The following is a 13312-nucleotide window of genomic DNA, read 5'->3' on the forward strand; positions in this document are numbered from 1 at the left end:
TTTGTTTTGAAAAAAAAGATAAAACTAAGACAATTTTATTTTGAAAGGTATTAAGATTCATTTTGGTGAGCGGGGGTAGATAACATAGCATTATGGTTATGCAAAGAAACTCTCATGCCTGAGGCTCTGAAGACCCAGGTTCAATCCCCTGTACTACCATAAGCCAGAGCTGAGCAGTGCTCTGGTAAAAAAAAAAAAGAAAAAAGTCATTCTGGTTAACATATATAAAGTTTATTTACTTTTATCTGAGTCAGACCATTGATTGGATCTTAAAACTTCTGTTTTATGAGCCTGATCAATGATGGTCAATGACTCTTGAGTGAAATTAAACACTGATCAAAGTATGGGGAACACCTCATAAACAGTCAATCTCTTATTTTACCTTTATATCTTTCATCAAGAAAAAAGAATTTAGACATTAAAAGCCCCTTTATTCTAAACTGAAGGACTAGTCACATTTAAAATAATGGTGTTATTTTACATGTATGTAGTAATTTATTTTTTATTTTTTGCCTCTAAGGTTATCGCTGGGGCTCAGTGCCTGCACTACGAATCCACTGCTCCTGGCCACTACCCCCCAACCCCCATTGGATAGGACAGAGAGAAATTGAAAGGGGGAGGGACAGAGGGGGGAAAGACAGACACCTGCCTCACTGCTTTTGAAGCGCCCCCTGCAGGTGAGGAGCCAGGGGCTCAAACCAGGATCCTTGTGCTTCATACTATGTGTGCTTAACCTGGAGTGCCACCACCAGGCTGCATCAACACAGTAAGAGCAAGTAAGGGATTATATCCTACTAGAAATCAAAGCTTCAAGGAAGCCCGAAAGGCAGAAGTGAGGGAAAAAGTCAACTTCAAGAAATAATGTATAGGGAAAATGTTCATAGAAGTTGATAAAGTTTAAAAAAAAAAAAAAAGGGAAAAATTTGCTATGGCAATAGTATGAATGATCAAGTAAATCTTTTATAATTATTATTTTTTTACTAACTTTTTGAAAATTCCCTCAAGTATTTAAAAACACAATTTCAAGATGAGACAAAGGGTCACAAGTATTACACCTAGATGTTTGCAAAGTTAACGGGTAAATTTTACAAACTGATGGCAGTTCTTAAATTGTAAATTTTCATAGTCAGTTCTTAGCTTGTCAAAATTTTTTCTTTTCCCCTAGTTTATTTATTTTTTTTGTTAAGATAAGAGATAAAATGAGAGAGGAAGGGGAAATAGAAATGAGACACCTGTAGCACTGTTTCACTGTTCTTGAAGCTTCTTCCCCCCTGCAATTGGGGACTGGGGCCATGCACATGTTAACGCGTGTGCTCAAGTGGGTACACCACAGCCCAGCCTTCCAGGAGCAAAAATTCTAAATTTCTTGGGGATGGCTGGGGTAGGGAGGAGCTCCTGCCTGTCACTGTAACCACAGAGAGGAAGAAGTGAAGGGGCATTTTTTTAAAAAAATTTATTCCCCTTTGTTGCCCTTGTTGTTTTATTGTTGTAGTTATTATTTTTGTTACTGATGTCATTGTTGGATAGGACAGAGAGAAATGGGAGAGGAGGGGAAGACAGAGAGGGGGAGACAAAGACAGACACCTACAGACCTGCTTCACCGCCTGTGAAGCGACTCCCCTGCAGGTGGGGAGCCAGGGGCTTGAACCAGGATCCTTCCGCCGTTCCTTGTGCTTTGTGCCACATGCGCCTAACCCACTGAACTACCTAACCCACTGAACTACCGCCGGACTCCCAAGGGGCGTTAACAGAAAAGTACAGGGCAAAAAGAAGATAAAAGGGGAATTGTCAAGATAATTAATTTTGGTCTTTTATCAAGTAGATCTTGAGTCTTTACTTTCTTCTTCTTTTGTTTCCCTTTGGGGAGGTAGACACACGGGGATACCACATCTTCAAACAAAACTATTTAACAAATTAAGAGTTCAAACAACATGTAATAAATTATAGAGAAATCTGTTCATTCTAGACTGCCTAATATTTTGATTATTCCAATACTAGAGAAAAGGAGTGATTTCTAAGAGTCAGCTGTACAAGCGTAAATAGTGAGATAGGGAGTTGTGCTGATTTAAATAAAATTTCCTAAATCAATAATCACAAAGAGTCAAACTCTAGCATTGACAAAGCTGTATGAGTAGGAATTTAAGAGAAAAATAAAGAGACTTACTGTTAACATGTGTGTGTCTAATTCTGGAGGATCAATTAACCTAGCCACGGACTCCATGAACACAAAGAATGCTATTACCATTAGGAAAAGTCCATTAATAAATCCAGAGAGAATTTCTATTCGACCATACCTAAAAATATAAAACATTATTTTTAGAAAAAAAAAAGCAAAACCAGAAATGAAGATTTCAAAAAAGAATAGTCTGTATACATGAAGGCACAAGTCTAGAGAATCAACTATATAAGCAGATTAAAGAGAGGGAGTGACAATGTAGTCTTTATGCAGAGACTCATGCCCCAGGCTCCAAAGTTCCAGGTTCAACCCCCAGCACCACCATAAACCACACCCTAGCAGTGCTCTGATGTAAAATAAACAGATATAGACACCCCCCCACACCCATCAAATACACTGGGAGGTGTGGCATAGTGAACAGACTCTCATGAAGAAATCATTAAGTCATGATTTGATCTCCTATATCCTATGTGCCAGAGTGATGCTCTGGTTCTCACACTGTCTGTCATCAATATTCTTTTAAAAGTTGAAGCTAAAAAAAAAAAAATTGGGTAGAGATAGATAGCACAATGGTCATGTAAACAGATTCTCATGCCTTAGGCTACAAAGCCCCAGGTTCAATTCCTGCACCACCATAAAACAGAGTTGAGCAGCGTTTTGGTAAAAAACAAACAAAACCACAAGATTTTAAACACCTAATTCTGTTTGTTTATTTTTCTTTTTTTACCAGAGCACCGCTCAGATCTGGTTTATGGTGGTGCAGGGATTGAACCTGGGACTTTGGAGCCTCAGGTGTTGAAAAGTCTCTTTGTATAACCATTATGCTATCTATCCCCCTAAACACCTAATTTTGGAAGGTTCTTCCAGTACATCTGTTTGTTGAAGTTTCATATTCTTACTAATGTCCTTTAAAAAATGTTCTGGAGGCTGGGGAATGGCTCACCAGGTTGATTACACACATTACCATGTGCAAGGGCCCAAGTTTGAAGCCCACACCCCACCAGTGGGGGGAAGGGGTTTGCTTCACTAGTAGCAGAAAGAGAAAGCAAAAAGAGAAAAAAAGGGGGAGATATGACCATGGGGAGTGATGGATTTGTACGGCTAGCACTGAGTCCCAAAGATAACCCTGGTGGGAAAAAAAAAAGTGGTCATTCTTTTTCATTTTTTTTTTTTTGTAAAATATTTATTTTATTTATTTATTCCCTTTTGTTGCCCTTGTTGTTTTATTGTTGTAGTTATTATTGTTGTTGTCGTTGTTGGATACGACAGAGAGAAATGGAGAGAGGACGGGAAGACAGAGAGGAGGAGAGAAAGATAGACACCTGCAGACCTGCTTCATTGCCTGTGAAGCGACTCCCCTGCAGGTGGGGAGCCAGGGTTCGAACCAGGATCCTTATGCCGGTCCTTGTGCTTTGCGCCACCTGCGCTCAACCCGCTGCGCTACAGCCCGACTCCCTTCTTTTTCATTTTTATGGGGGGGGGTGGTTTGATAGTTTATAGTATAGTCTTTCTTTTTTTTTTTTTTTTTGCCTCCAGGGTTATTGCTGGGGCTCGGTGCCTGCACCATGAACCCACCACTCCTGGAGGCCATTTTTTTCCCCTTTTGTTGCCCTTGTTTTATCGTTGTTGTTGCAGCTGTCACTGGATATGACAGAGAGAAATTGAGAGAGGAGTGGAAGACAGAGGGGGGGAGAGAGAGCTAGATACTTGCAGACCTGCTTCCCCGCCTGTGAAGTGACTCCCCTGCAGGTGGGGAGCTGGGGGCTGGAACCAGGATCCCTAGGCTGGTCCTTGTGCTTCACGCCATGTGCACTTAAGCCTGCTGCACCACCGCCTGACTCCCAGTATAATCTTTCTTATATAAGCTTTGACAATTTCTTAGCAAGACAGCATATCTCCCTCCTTTAAGCACTTGATTTTTTTTTAAATTTTTAAAATTATTTTCCTTTTGCCCTTGTTGTTTTATTGTTGTTGTAGTTATTGTTGTTGTTGATGATGTACTCAATTGTTGGATAGGACAGAGAAATGGAAGAGAGGAGGGGAAGACAGAGAAGAGGAGAGAAAGAGAGACACCTGCAGACCTGCTTTACTGCTAGTGAAGTGACTCCCCTGCAGGTGGGGAGCCAGGGCTTAAATCACCAGGATCCTTATACTGGTTCTTGTGCTTCGCACCACATGCACTTAACCCGCTGCGCTACCACCCGACCCCCCAGATTCTTGTTTTCTAGTAAATGATTTTCATTTTTGGCTCAAACAGCTGGAAAATGAGTTGAACTTAATCTACTTAGAGTACCCTTTAGCAAAGTACTTTATATTTACTAGAATTCTAATATTTGTTGAATCGAGTCATGCTATCACTGCAAACCAAAATTTGCAAATAGCAAAGATGTGAATAAACAGGCACATTCCACAGCTTCAAATAACTATGTTGGGTTTAGAGCTCACTATTTCACTGATTTTTACTTTTGCCTAGAAAATGTCATTGAGTATAGTGCTAACCACCTTATTGCAATTCAGTGATTTATTAAATGTTTATTAGTTAATTTTCTCTTTTCTGCTTCAAATCAAAGAAAAATGCAGTTCTGAGGGTCAGGCAGTGGTGCACCTGGTTGAATGCACATGTTACAATGCATAAGGACCCAGTTTCAAGGCCCCAGTCCTCGCTTGTGGGAGGGGAAACTTCGCAAGTGATGAAGCAGTGATACTGATGCCTCTCCCCCCTTCCCTCTTGATGCCTGTCTCTATTCAATAAATAAAATTAATAAATAATTAAAAAATGAAGTTCTGAAAAACTGTCTATATACAAAATTTTACTATGGAACTGCACTTGCTTTTTTTTATTATGCTACAGCATCCTGATAGTGTACTTACCCATAGGAGAAAATCCGAGTTGCTTTCCATCTACTCATCAGGGCCGCAAAAAGTCCCATGACCAAAGCAGAGCAGTCAAAAAGCATGTGAAATCCATCTGAGATCAGACCCAGACTATTGGTCAACACGCCATAGAATAATTCCACAAATGTAAAAAGCTAAAATATGTTTAAAAAAAAAGGGAGGGGGGAGGGGGAGGAATATGTTGGAAAATACTAATTCAAGTGAGATTTATCAGAATTTAATCATGAGGATTTAAACTCTTAATTTTTCAAACCATACTTAAAGGTATATTAAAGCTTCATTTCATCAATGCTACAAAGATGGACCTCAAGAATATGCTGGGGTCAGGTGGTGGTTAAGCCTGGTTAAGCGCTCACATAAAAAGAATATGCTAAGTGAAAGAAATCAGGCACACAAGGTGGCACAGTGTATGTGTGATTTTGTATAACATTTCAGAACAGATAAATCTAAAGGGACAAAAAGCAGGGTGACAATGGTCTGGGCCTGTAGGAAGGAGAGAGTGGAGGGTCTCTATCTGGTTGATAAGAGCACCCCTCCCTCTCCTTCTTGTGATAGGGATTTTTAAAGTAATACAATGTTTTTGGATCTAAATAGATATTGATTGAGGGGCCAGGCAGTGGCACACCTGGTTAAGCACACACACTACAGTGTGCAAGGATCTGGGTTCAAGCCCCTGATCTCCACCTAGAGGAGGAAAGCTTCAGGAGTGATGAAGTAGGTCTGCAGGTATCTCTCTGTCTCTTTCCCTATCTCCTCCCTCTCTAAATCTCTATCTTTATCCAATAATAAAAATGTAAATAAAAGATGGAAAAATGGATATTGACACACAATGGTTTAAATGTCCAAAATACCACTGAATTGCACACTGAAAAAGAAAAAAAAGTAACTTCTGGTACGTGATAGTGAAAACACCTAAGCTGGTGTTGAGTTTTCTGTAGGCACCTAAAACAAAAAGATAAGAGGGGTTGGGGGGAGGGTTCAGGTCCTGGAACATGATGGCAGAGGAGGACCTAGTGGGGGGTTGTATTGTTATGTGGAAATGTTATACATGTACAAACTATTGTATTTTACTGTTGACTGTAAACCATTAATCCCCAAATAAAGGGGAAAAATGAGAAATTTTATCCATGTGCCAACAACTGTACTGTAAACCATCAATCTCCCAATAAAATGATTTTTTAAAGAAAAAACAAAACTTCATTTCATATAAATTTTAAGACGTGAGTAAGGGGTCAGAAAACAGCTTATCTGCTAGAGTGCATACTTTACCACGCGCTAAGACCTAGTTTTGAGACCCTGACAGCAAATGGTGGAGCAGTGATGTGGTGTCTCTATCAACTAAAAGAAAAAAAAATCCCTTTGGGAGTGGTGGAGTTGGGGGAAAAAGCAAAAGAAAGGAGGAATGTGTGGGGGGGAAGAATTAGGTTTAGAAGCATTACACGTGTGAGGTTATGAATTCATGCATGCTCCAGTACTGCATAAAAATCCAAAAACCAAAACTGAAGCCAAGAGACAGCTCAGTAAGGTACAGTGCTAGCTTTGCACAAGACTCTGCTCTCTTGCTCTCTCTCTCAAAAAAATTTTTTAAAGGGAAAGTAATAACTTTTGTCCATCTTATAAACCATTTGAAAATAGTTTTATTTATATATATATGAAATGTTATATTTAATATATCTATTAAATGACCAGGCTATTAAATGTTATAATATGATCCATAACTAAAATTTGTTAACTTATTCTATAATAAATTTAGGGATGGACTGGGAATTCTGTTGAAAAATATCACCTGGTCTGGGAGATGGCACAGTAAATAATAGTGTTAGGTTTCATGAATGAGGTCCCGAGTCTGGTTATTTGTTATCATCACCTATGTCAATAGTGTTACTCTGGTTCACTGTCACACACACACATACACACACAGAGAAGGGGGGGGGGAGAAGACACCTGTAACACTACTCTACTCCTCATGAAGCTTGCCTGAAGGTGAGGATGAGGTCATGAACACAGGTAAACTGTACTGGGCCATAAAGTACTATCTTTACTGATTTGAATATCAAAGTAAAGCAATGCTTCTAAAATGCCTCAAAAAATTGCTTGCTAAAGTAGCATTACTATGACTCCATTATTATTCTACTACTTAAGAGAAAATGTAACTTTACTCCACCTCTCATTAACAGAAATCTGGAAACTAGTAAATCTGTATTAGAACCATCAAAATTAAGATTACAGTCTTAAGACATGCCACTACTGTTTTAAAAGTCTTACCAGATTCAGGCACAAGAAGTAAAATATCTGCCTAGAGTCATTCTCCTCAAGAATTTGTTTTAGTGATTCCTTAATAAACCTGGGGATTGATTGAGAGCTATGCTGAAAAGCATCACCCATGAAGTTATAAAGTGGCATTCCTTCAGGAGAATATCCAATTAGGGTACCTTTCTGTCCTCTCTTAGAGGGAGATGATAAGATGTTGGCAGCTAAAAAGAAAAAACAATAGATCGTTACACAATTTTCAGCTAATCAAATTTCCAAATTAAGTAAATGATTTGAGTATCAGCATTCATGAGAAATTTGCTAAAGAAAAAACACTTACACAAAGTGAAGAACACAGTGCTTACTACCACTCCTCCAGAGAGGACATGCTCAGTGCTCTCCTGGTGTGGGGCTTTGTTCATAGCCCGAAGCTGATCTGTTATTGGATGTGTCCAAAAATTTCCAAAAAGTAGAGCACTAATAAAGATGGAAAAGGATCCATAGCGGGCACATTTGGAAATTTCCATTTTGACTGAACAAATGGAATCAACATAGAAATCCAGAACCATGACAAAGAAGATAACCGTTGTAAAAGGCATAATGAGAGAAAACCAAGACTCCACTTTACTCTAGAATTAAGAAAATAGAAATAGTCAAATAATATATGGATATGAAATTCATCTTATGTTTCAGCTAATCATTTTATGTATAAATACTGTGACGATTCATAAAATGCCAAAATGTAAGAGCTATAAGATCAACAATTTTCTTATTTATTTTTTAATTTCTTTATTGGGGAGATCAATGTTTTACATTTGACAGTAAATATTGATAGATTCTTAGTATATGGCAAACTACTAAAAAAGCATTGTTTAATAATTTTATCAATATCCACAATCAACCACTGTGTCTATCTCATAGTAGGTAACATTTCTTCAGTTAATTCCTTTGGGTCACAGAAATGGAAAGGATATACAAATACACTAGTGCCTGATCTGCAAATGTTGATTTTTTTACCATCAGGGTTATTGCTGGGGTCCATTCCCAGTAGCCATTTTTGATTTCTGTTTTCTTTCTTTCTTTCTAAGTATTTATTTATTCCCTTTTGTTGCCCTTGTTTTATTGTAGTTATTATTGTTATTGATGGCCCTGGAGGACATTTCCCCCCCATTTTTGTTGCCATTGTTATTGTTATTGCTGTTGTTGGATAGGACAGAGAGAAATGAAGAGAAGAGGGAAAGACAGAGAGGAAGAAAGACAAACACTTGCAGAGCTGCTTCACCACTTGTGAAGCAACTCCCCTGCAGGTGGGGAGCTGGGGGCTCAAACTGGGACCCTTACGCCGGTCCTTGTGCTTTGCACTACCTATGGCTAAACCTGCTACGCTACTGCCCAACTCCTGTTTTCTATTTTCTTATATAGACAGAAAAAAATGGAGGGTGGGGAGAAGAGAGACACCTTCAGTACTGCTTTACTGCTCATGAAGTTCCCCCCTTGCATGGGGGTCTGAAGGGCTTGAATAAGGGTCCTTGCACATATCAACATTTGTCCCTGATTTGTATTTCTTATGAGCAACGAAATTTAATTAAACAACAACAACAAAACCCACTATATGGAAAATATATGGACAAAAACTTAAAAAAAAATTTATTTATTCATTCCCTTTTGTTGCCCTTGTTGTTTTATTGTTGTAGTTATTATTATTATTATCGACAATATTGTTGTTGGATAGGACAGAGAGAAATGGAGAGAGGAGAGGAAGACAGAGGTGGGGAGAGAAAGATAGACACCTGCAAACCTGCTTCACTGCTTGTGAAGCGACTCCCCTGCAGGTGGGGAGCCGGGGTCTCGAACCGGGATCCTTATGCCAGTCCTTGTGCTTCGCACCATGTGCACTTAGTCTGCTGCGCTACTGCCTGACTCCCGGACTAAAACTTTTAAGGGGCCAGGTGGTAGCACACCTGGTTAAGAGCACACAGTACAGTGTGCAAAGACCTGGGTTCAAGCCCCTGGTCTCTAAGTGCAGGGGGAAAGCTTCATGAGTTGTGAAACAGAGCTGTAGGTGTCTCTCTGTCTCTTTCCCTGTCTTCCCCATCCCTCTCAATTTCTATCAGTCTCTATCCAATAATAAATAAGAATATTAAAAAACAATAGCAATTCATTTTAAATAAAAAAAATTCTTTTCTTTTCTTACCTCAGTTGTCACAGAAAGAACAATGACCCATGGGCACAACAGAAGCACAGAAACAAGATGGGATAAAGCTTGAAGACGTTTTGTTCCACCAACATCTATAGAGAGCTTTCTGGAAGCTGTATGAAAACCAACTTTACAACACAAAGCCAGTACTAACAATAATACTCCACCCTATGAGTAAAATTAGATAAGTCTCATTAGAAACATACAGTTCAACATTTAATTCAATGTATTTAAATACATCATATCTGAAGAAAATGGAGCTGTTTTTTTTCATATTCTAAATTACCAAACTGTTTAAATAGCATGCAGGTTTTAATGAAATGATAACTTATTTTAAAAGCATTTAAAAGTTACTGATATAACTTTTTCAGAGTCTGTTGATCATATCAGCAACAAAGAAAAAAAACATACCTTGTGATCCGCCACACCTAAGAAGGCAATGGCTGTATAAAGCATGTGAGTTAGAGCACTGTCATGATGTCCTTCAGCTAAGTGAGTCAGAGTAAAGGGGAACAATCCAAATATTAACTGTGAATCGAGAAGTTCTTCTGAAATCTTCCCCTCAATACTGCTTCTCTCAGTAAAACAGATAAATAAAATAATTTAATCTTTAATTTGGAGACATGATGGATTTATAGCCATGGTAAGATCTGCATTTCTTTTGTCTCCAAAACTATTATATTAGTGTTTAAGATACACCTATCAAATTTAGCATTTAACCTCTTCTTCTTCTTCTAGCGTTTGCCCATTTCACCTCTAAAACATATCAACATACATGCATTATAAGTAGAGTAATGGAATAAGAACAAGTAATCTTCTTGGGTTGCTTATCCAATGGAATCAAGGTTGCCCTTTTGAGAATGACAAGTAAATTCTGTCCTAAATCTGTCTCAAACTTTTTGGTCAAACAGACTTCAGTAAAGTAAGAAGCAAGCAAGAGACATATTGTGGGGAAAAGTGTCATGAGCAACTAAATCATGCTACCCTCATTGTTTTGGTGGTGGGGCTTTGTGCCTGCTTAATTCCATTACTTGCAGCAGAATAAGAAATGCTTATAGAGGAAATTGAGTAGATAAATTTGACTGGGAAGTTGGGTTTAGATGAAGATTGTGGGATCATCTGTAGTAATTTAGAGCAAAGGAGTGAATAGCAGTCTAAGGAATTTGAACAGTTTGCTTCAGCATGAAGATTCCACCCAGAGGGTCTTCATTTCAAAAAAGCTCACGTTTACTAATTGCTGTTAACTTCTAAAATAAATCTGTAAAGTTAAGGAGAAGCTGGGTGACATAATTTAGTAAGGGCAAGTGTCTTATCACGGTGAAGTCCTGGACCAAAGCCCTGGCATCACTAAGACCAGGGGAAGCTACATGGATGGCGAGCAAAGGTGTGTTTCTTCTCTCTCTCTCTCTCAAATAAATAGAACAAGCCTTTGAAAAAACATTTTTTTTTTTTTGGGCAAGGGAGCAAAGAGATTGGCTTTAAGTGGTAAATCATTTATTTATTTAGTACCAGGGCATTCTAAGGCATTTCAATATCCCTGAATTTAGGGTGCTAGAGAAAATATTGCAATAATATAAAATATTTAACTTAGAATGAATTTATTTGAATAATGACTTAGAATACCTAATTTAGAAAGTTTCATTCCTTCATGGCTGATGAGTTTACTCCAGCCCCCCCCCCTTTTTTTTTATATCCAGTGTTATTGGTGGGGCTCGGTGCCTGCATTACAAATCCACTGCTCCTGGAGGCCATTTTCCCCATTTTTTTGTCCTTGTTGTTGTCATTGCTATTGCTGGACAGGACAGAGAGAAATCGAGAGAGGAGGGGGGGAGAAAAAGACAGACACCTGCAGACCTGCTTCACTGCCTGTGAAAGGACCCCCCCACGCTACTGCCCAGCCCCCCAGTGACCCCTTCTTTTCCCATTTGCCAGTCTTCTATTTTACTTGTGAAACTAATAACTTCCACTTAGTGCAAAAGGATACGGTGTTCAGCCATTTTAGCCATGAGATCATCATTGTCAAAAAGCAACAAGCAGATCACTGCAATAATGAAAAAAGCAGCTCCCCTTGTCTAGAAATAAAGAATGTAAGAAAAATAAACTTAAAGAGCTTTTACATTTTTAATTGACAATATTAAGTGCTAAAGAAAAACATAAATATTTAAAGAAAACATGACATGCTCATATACAAGATAAAAAGAACTCACAATGAATTCTGCAGAATATATATATATATATATATATATATATATTTTTTTTTTTAAATCTCCAGGGTTATTGCTGGGGCTCTGTGCCTGCACTATGAATCCACTGCTCCTGGAGGCTATTTTTTTCCCTTTTGTTGCCCTTGTTGTTTATCATTGTTGTTATTGCTGTCATTGTTGGATAGGATAGAGAAATGGAGAGGAGGGGAAGACAGAGAGGGGAAGATAAAGACACCTGCAGACTTACTTCACCGCTTGTGAAGCGACCCCCCCCCCCGCAGGTGGGAAGCCGGGGGCTCAAACCGGGATTCTTACATTGGTTTTTGCCCTTTGCCATGTGTGCTTAACCCACTGCGCTACCACCCTGCACTTGTAATTGTAATGGCACTTGTAGACACCTAATGAAAACTTCACTGTCTACCTGCTAATATAGCTACGTAAATTACCATGCACAAACTGCTTGTTTACAGACTCAATTTTCCTAAATGTTATTTTGCTCCTAACTGAAAAGTCTAACCATCAAAAGAATAATTAGTGAGGCAGGGCTCTGGAGAGGTGGGGTTCCAGGACACACTGGTGAGGTCATCTGCCAAAAACAGGCTGGGAGTATGCCAACGCCCATGTCCAGCGGAGAAGCAATTACAGAAGCCAGGGGTTGTATGGTTGTGTGGAAGACAGAAATGTTATGCATGTACAAACTATTGTATTTACTGTAGAATATAAAACATGAATGCCCCAATAAGGAAATTAAAAAAAAAATGAGCTTTCTCCTTATGATTTTTCCCACTGCTTTATTTTTATTAAGAAAGTTCATCTCAATCCATATTTTATAACTTTTCCTATTTTTAATTCACCTTAGTAATTCTTTAATCTATTTTTAATATTTAGTTTACTTATTTCATGATGGAGTAACACTCTGGTATATGATGTGTATGGCATGAATTTGGGACCCCATGCTTTCAAGTTCAGAATTCTACCACCACAGCACCTCTTAAAGTGGTCTTCTATTTTTAAACTACAAAACCCCTCAATTCATTTGGCATTTGTTTTGGAGTACTCTGTAAGGAGGTAAGATTTAACAAAGGCATATTTTAATACTAATAATCTGATTAGAAATCTACGGGTTGGGGAGCTTGGGCAGTAGTGTACCGGGTTAAGTGCATATAGTGCAAAGTGCAAGGCCTACCCAAGGGTCCAGTTTGAGCCCCTGGCTCCCCACCTGCAAGGGGGGTACTTCACAAACAGTGAATCAGGTTCTGCAGGTGTCTATCCTCTCCTCCTCTCTCAATCCTATCTAAACAACAGCAACACCACCAATGGAAAAAAGATAGCTGCCACCAGGAGCAGTGGATTCATAGTGTAGGCACTAAGCCCCAGTAATAATCTTGGAGGCAAAAAAAAAAAAAACCACTACAGATTAAGTTAGGGGATAGCTTATCCTGCTAAGATCAAAGAACTTGCACACCTGATGCCCTAGAAGACCCAGATTTTCAGTTGCTGGCATCACTGCTCTGGTCTCTCCTCTCATTCTTTCTTATTAAATTTTACAAAAAAAAAAAAAAAAATTGAAATTACATATAGAGATTCACT

The 13312-nt window shown here is 38.7% G+C and overlaps 1 protein-coding gene across 1 annotated transcript in view; it reads right to left on the minus strand.

Annotated features, from left to right (window-relative positions):
* Positions 1–13312, minus strand: part of SLC30A5 (solute carrier family 30 member 5) — a 47858-nt gene that overhangs the window by 11540 nt on the left and 23006 nt on the right. Inside the window, exons 6-12 of the mRNA XM_007538918.3 lie at positions 11503–11590; positions 9930–10006; positions 9516–9686; positions 7662–7950; positions 7337–7545; positions 5048–5205; positions 2165–2294 (exon numbers count right to left, since the gene is read on the minus strand). Coding sequence (XP_007538980.1) covers positions 2165–2294; positions 5048–5205; positions 7337–7545; positions 7662–7950; positions 9516–9686; positions 9930–10006; positions 11503–11590 — 1122 coding nt within the window. The remainder of the gene's footprint in view (positions 1–2164; positions 2295–5047; positions 5206–7336; positions 7546–7661; positions 7951–9515; positions 9687–9929; positions 10007–11502; positions 11591–13312) is intronic.

This window comes from Erinaceus europaeus, chromosome 5, assembly GCF_950295315.1.
Source record: "Erinaceus europaeus chromosome 5, mEriEur2.1, whole genome shotgun sequence".
Classification (NCBI taxonomy): Eukaryota; Metazoa; Chordata; class Mammalia; order Eulipotyphla; family Erinaceidae; genus Erinaceus; species Erinaceus europaeus.